The sequence below is a fragment of the Cyprinus carpio genome, chromosome A1 (assembly GCF_018340385.1).
Source record: "Cyprinus carpio isolate SPL01 chromosome A1, ASM1834038v1, whole genome shotgun sequence".
Classification (NCBI taxonomy): Eukaryota; Metazoa; Chordata; class Actinopteri; order Cypriniformes; family Cyprinidae; genus Cyprinus; species Cyprinus carpio.
In genome coordinates this window covers 8,328,709-8,335,546 of record NC_056572.1, presented here as the reverse complement: position 1 = coordinate 8,335,546, position 6,838 = coordinate 8,328,709, and the positions used below count along the sequence as shown (strand labels likewise).

At 35.8% G+C, this 6,838-nt stretch overlaps 1 protein-coding gene across 1 annotated transcript in view; it reads left to right on the top strand.

Annotated features, from left to right (window-relative positions):
• The first annotated feature begins 2,433 nt into the window (after positions 1-2,433).
• Positions 2,434-6,838, top strand: part of LOC109051882 (UPF0472 protein C16orf72 homolog) — an 8,189-nt gene continuing 3,784 nt past the window's right edge. Inside the window, exons 1-2 of the mRNA XM_019069376.2 lie at positions 2,434-2,785; positions 3,946-4,026. Of these exons, the coding sequence (XP_018924921.1) occupies positions 2,590-2,785; positions 3,946-4,026 (277 nt within the window). The 5' untranslated portion in view covers positions 2,434-2,589. The remainder of the gene's footprint in view (positions 2,786-3,945; positions 4,027-6,838) is intronic.

Sequence of the window (6,838 nt, the reverse complement as noted above, 5' to 3'; positions counted from 1 at the left end):
CTGGCTTCTGATGAGGGATCTGATGGTCCAGTGATACATTTCAACTCCTCTTTGACAGCAGCACAGTAGTGCTTTACTCCCTGTAAAGCTCAGCCAATGACTTCTCTAAAGAAATATAAACTTTTGATCCACTGAAGTATATGACTGAACAATACCACAGAACATTTATTACTTTATAAAAGCCATTTTGTTTATATGTGCACATATTTGCATGTCAGTGTACCTGTTGGCATTAAAGAAGAGGTCTTATTTTTTCATTATAATAAATGACACATTTATGCATGCCTTTAATATATTGTGTTGTATATAGTTTTATTGTAACATAGTGATGTTTCTGTCTCTGTGAATATTAGCTCTGTCTGTTTGAATGAGAGCTGTCAGTTCATTTTTCTATAAAATTCATAGTTTAAACTTTTCAATATTTTCAGGAAGGGAGATAATGGATGCTGCTTTAATTATTTGTAATGCATAAAACAGAAAATATTAATCACAGGATTAAGCATTCTATTTTCAACCTTATTGAATAACCCTTATTTAAATGTCATTTGCTATATTTATTTAGGTAAAATTATATTTAGTCATGAATACCATTTGAAACGTGACCCTAAACTGCCATTGTCATAAAAAAGATCTTTCTAAAAGATTTTTGTTACCTTGTGACCTTGATTTAATTTTCTGAACAGACATTTCTCAAATATAAATACAATTTTAAAATAAAAACTTTCACTACTTTTGATTCATTTTAAAATTCAAAATTAAAAACAAATAAGACTACTCCACATGAATTAATTCATTATTATTATTATTATTATTATTACATTTAGGCGTCAGTAGAATATGTGACTAACCTTGGTGTCTGCACAGCTCCTGAATGATGCTCTCCCCTTTTTTTCTTATCGGCAGTGGAATACTGTTTCCTTGGCAACTGCAGATTTCCGGAGAATAAAAGATTCTCCCGCACAGTCAGAGTGCCCATCAGGATATCATCTACAGAAGGAGACAGACAGATAGACATAGAGCAAAGAAAATGTTAAGAATAAAAACCAATTTAATGAAACCATAAAAATAATTCTATTACACAATAATCTTTCCCGCATTAAGACTTACATGTGTTACACAACAGAGCAGAATATTCCTTTAAGCTCACAAGAAGACATACTAATGACTGTAAAATTCTGCATTCACACCTGTACGACATAGGCAGACGTGAGACGGAGGTCAGAGGTCACGACCTTGTTGTCTACTAGAACGTGACCTGAATGTAAATCGTGTGGATCCTTTCTACCAGTGATCACATCTAACAACCTTCACACAAAAAAATAAAAGTTAGAAATTGTGTGTAGTTGCCAGCTTGTGATAATTCTATAGTCTGATGATTCTGTCAGTGTCTTACGATGTTTTGCCACTTCCTGCTGCTCCCATGATTGCATTCTCCCCACAATAACAACTACAGAGATTTGATTATAAAACTAAAATTTAAATATCATGTTATTAAGACATATTATTGGGCGATAAAGTGTTACAACTGATATTTCTATGCATTTTATGTAAATAGTCTGCTATACTGTTATAAAGATCTCACAGACTTACATTACAAGCTATCAGAATTTTATCTACTTTTTGGCCATATAAATATCAGCAACTGAACCAAATAGCATTATTCTGAATAAAATCCATTGTGAACCCCATATTCCTCTTTATGATGTATCAAATATGTAACTCAAAAAAAAAAAAAAAACACATATGCAAACTATTTTTAAATTTATTTTTATATTTTGTCTCAATGCTAAATAAACTGTTTCATTTAAAAAAAATGTATGACTATTATTTCATGTCAGTTTTTAGCTACAAGTTTAGATAAAAATGTTTTCTTAGAAGGAATGATCTATAGTCTTGTGTATGTACATAAAAAGAGAAGTGTTTTAAAATATGCCACCTCGAAGTTGTATTTTCTCTAAATTAGTTTACTACCTGGGAAGACTTTTGAGCACGATAGATGCATTCGTGTACTTGTATGATGACGCCCTCTGTAGATTAAAAAAGGAAATCACAACAGGCAGTAAAATCAAAACCCCTTCTCTTTGTTTAACCGACGCCTACTGTAATGAACAGAAGAGCAACAGGATAAGACTTTGTAAAGGACACTGGTTGCATGAAATGGGACTCATTATGGCCTTGCGCAATCTTGCGTTCCTACTCAGTGTACTTGAGGCTCAAGTATTTGGTGTGGCAGTTCACATAAACAGGGGCGGTGTCTTCATTCATTGTCACTCCGTGACAGATGACAGACAGTTGACGCAACTAATGAACTGTTGAGCCGTTAACGCTTAACCACGCCCCCATATGTCTGTAACCAATGAGCGCCGAGCATAACTCACAAGGGCGGGGTTTGAGTCTAGGCAACGTTAAGTTGTTTTCATCGACTGTGTGGCAGAAGTGCAAGCACCGTTGGCTATGCAGACGTAAACTAACAGCTGTCGATGAGGCCGCCGCCGCCGACACTCGACCACGGCCGGGCTTAGTCACCACGGAGAACTTTTTAAGCGAACGTTTGAGCATTACAGCAGCGGTTTAAGTGTTTTTGTGGCCATGGAGGAGAAGAAGGAGGAGGGGGAAGCGGAGATCCAGGAACACGGACCCGAGCACTGGTTCTCCAAATGGGAGCGGCAGTGCCTAGCCGAGGCCGAGCAAGAGGAACCGAGCGAAGAGGAGACTGAACAGAGCCAACAAAAACTCTGGCATCTATTTCAGAACTCCGCCACCGCCGTCGCACAACTGTATAAAGGTGCGAAATGTATAATAAAAAGACACTGAGAGCTAGCCTTAGCTGGCTAACGTGGCTGACACTGGCAAACAAAGGACACTAACTCATAAGCTCATAGGATAACTAACGTTACCCAACTACATCTAATGCGATTAAATAAAAATGCCGATTGATTATTTCATAGTAAAATACATATTCGGGGTTAAATTCACATTATTTCGCGTCTTATTTTACTGTTTTGAAGGTCGGTGGCGTTACAGATTAGCATTGATGCTAAGTGGCAGACGAGCAACGTAAACTGACACACAAATCAGTTTCTGTGAGGATACAATCCGGAAATGTCACTGGTTACCCGTCTTTGTTAATTATTAAAACTAGTTACAGTACATTTAAACGCCTTTTACGATATTTTTGAAAGATATTAAAAGCTTCACCCAGCTGGATGTCTGTCAGCGAAACAAAATGGCGAAGTGCAGGGAGGAGTTCATCTGATGAAAATAACTCGATTTGTGAGCGAAAACCCATGTTATGAACTCAAACGTCATACATGTAGACAGAAATATCTAGGGATACAAACTACGTTATGAACTGATGAAAACGTGAGGTTTTTCTTTAACAACAATAATAGTATGCGAAACAAAATGGCGAAGGCAGGATTAGCAGGCTAAGTTCAAAGATTGAGAGTTCTTGTCTCAGAGCTGGTTTTGTTGACATTTGTTGTCGAATTGACAAAACGCTAAAAAGTTGGTTTAAATTGCAAGTACACAATGTTTTCATACGCAAAGTTGTGGTTTTGTCAACCCGGTACAATCAGATAAACTAAAGCTACTCAACAAAATGGCGTAGAGTCCTCTTGCTACATATCAAATTTAGACGTCGTGTAATTAATCTCAAAACACAGAGAGCTGCTTATGTAGACCGCACTTATGGTCATCATAGACGCTTTTGGAACATTCCAAGCGCGCTTATGCTGCCCAAAAGTGCAGTTTAAGTAGGCAGCTCGATATCTTATGACACACAGCCGGTGTGAAAGGCTGTAAAGGTACTAAATATAAAGCAGATGGTGGTTTAGTTGTCTTTGGTGTCTTTCAATACAGTGGGTAAATATGTGTCTTATTCGGACAGGAAATGATGTATCTCCACTTGCAACCTAAACATTTCCTGTCTGCTCACTCCCTCAGATAGAGTATGTCAACAACAGGGGCTTTCCTTGTGGGTTCCCTTTCAAAATGCTGCAACTGCCGTCACTAACTTATACAAAGGTAAGTTGAGAAACAGACTGATGCGTTCTAGGCAGCTGTTTGTGGTTTGTCATTAATTGGCAGGATTGCAGTTAACTAGTAATTTTGTTTCGTTTGTGAACATATCGCTGTTTTCGAGTAACTCTCTCAAGTGAAGGAGTCACTCATTATTTTTGTTCATTTTTTCTGCTTTCAAAGACAACAGGCCCATGCATACTAAGAATGATAACTATGTTAGTGTCCAAACCAACATATACTGGTGTCGGTACCAATGGAAATGTGCCACTTATTATAAGCACACGTTACAGTTATGTCATCTGTTGCTTTAAATGCTTGAGCTCTTTAAAATTAAGTAGATTCTGATTGGCTAATGTTTTTAGCGTTCATCAGCTGGGGAAAAAAAAGTGATTCCATCTAAATCATTCCTTAACATGTTATTGTTCTAGTTGTGGCGTGAACTTCCCTATTCTCATAGAATTAGAACGATTATTAAAACTTTATAGTTATCGTTACAGCTCTCGTCAATAGTGTGAATGAGCATTAACTATAGCACAAACCAGTAGCATTTGAGTGCAGGAGCAATTTTGGTTGGACCTACACTCTCTAAAATGTACCTGTAAGGCAGAGTTGTAAAAAGTAGAGTACCTGAAAACCATACTTGAGTAAAAGTACAGATACCTTACGGTGAAAATTACTCCACTACAAGTTAGAAGTCACCAATCTCAAAACAACTTGAGTAAAAGTCTTAGAGTATCTGTACACATGTGCTCCTATGTAGAAAAATTTAGGAGCACAATAACAAAATTTAGGGGTACAATGCAAATTTTTCAAATTATGTGTTTTAGCTTATTAAGGAGATAAGGAGACATTTTCAAACATAATTATTTAATTTATCAGAATATAGAAAGTACACACGGTTTTTAAATGATTTTGCTTCAGACTCTATTTAATAGGCTTTTTATGTAATTATTTATAGTCCTATTAAATTGTATGTACATTAGGTATGTGATCACATCACATTTTCACAATAGTTGTTGAAGCTTTTACCACAGTATATGGTTTTATCACAATATATAATTTAGTAAGTAAGAAAAAGTGTTGTTCTCCTAACAGGTTAAATAACTTTATAAGATATTTTACAAAAAGACACAAAAATATAAAATAAACAAGTGTCTCAAGATTAGAGTGAACGAAAGAACATTAGTTAACACTTTACAATAAGGACCCATTAGTTAACTTTAGTTCAAGCAGTTCCTGGAGGGCCGTAGCCCTGCAGAGTTTAGTTCTAACCCTGCTCCAGCACACATATCATGTAGTTTTCAAATAAGCCTAAATTATTAGATTAACTGGATCAGGTGTGTTTAATTAGGGTTATATCTAAACTGTGCAGGACTGTGGCCCTTTTTGCCTCCCTCCCACTGTTAAAATGTAACTAAGTAATTTTTACTCTGAGTAAATTTTAAATGAGCTACTTTTTACTTTTACTTGAGTAGATTTTTAGACTGGTACTTTTACTTGTACTTAAGTAAAATTTAATTCATGTAATGGTACTTTTACTTGAGTAGAATATTTTTGTACTCTTTCCACCTCTGTGGTTGAACCACTGATGGCAGATGGACTATGATAGGGGCAGGTGGGTTTAAGTAATTAGTGACACAATTTTCATTTTGGGTTGGAGTATCCCTTTAATATATAGGTAAGCCATGTTCTAGGTTAGATAAAAAAAAAAAAAAGTTTCACATTTGATGATAAATATTTTGTGCTATGGTGAAGACTAAATTATATATAAATATCTAACTGGCTGTTTGAAACAGAAAGAAGCGCAGCTGCTTTGTTTACAGGGTTGCTGGGGTATCGGCTGCATTTCTGCCTCCGGCAGCGCCCTTTAGTGCAGAAAGTGCCCTTTCATTCAGCCGACTCCTTCCTCCTCATCTGTGCTAAATCGTCACTTTTTTTTAATGTTCAATAATCATATGAGGCAGTATCACTGTTTTTCCATAAATAAATTGATGAGATTAATACATTTGTTATAGGCTACCATGTAAGTTAGGATGTTTAATAAATTTGATTCACACTCATGCTTCTAAATACTTTTTCGTGTTCGCAGACATCTATTTTTATTCGCAAATGCGAGCGAAATGCTCGCACTGTAAGTCCTGTTAAGTATATTACTCGTACTGTATATAGGCTCAAAGATGCACTAGTCAGAGACATGCCAGTGGAAAAACAAAAGAGCTAATTTTTGAGGAGAGCAGTCACTTTTTTATTTTCTAAAACCAAAAATAAAACTGGAATAAACAGGAAAAAGAAAATCCTTCAGAAAGGTTTCTTCAGTATAACAGATAAATAATATCATGTTAAGTGTTTTTGTTTTAACTTAATTTGTTTATTGAACTTTTACAATAATAACAGAATAGTGATAAAATAATGTTAAGTAAAATCAATGCATCAAGTAAAGTCAATGCATTCTTGCACTGGATGACCTGGTTTCGGCCTCAATGCCATTGCTAAGGAACTCGCATACATGTAAAGTAGCCTTGTTGACAAGTTTGGGTGAGTAAGGACAAAACACACAAGATATAATACTTACAGTGCCCCGTAGTTGGCGACATCAAATAAACTGCTGCCATGCTAGGTGCCATGCAAAATGTGAAGTGAAATTGCAACACTCAATACAAATGTAATGAAGTAGAGAGTAAAGTTTGCTAGCATCTTTGATACTCAGTAAAACTACAGAGTATCCAAAAAGAAACTATAAAACTTTTGTGTAACCTGCAGAAAGGACCACAGAAAAAATTACTTTTTTTAAGAAGAATTAAAATCCCAGCCACTA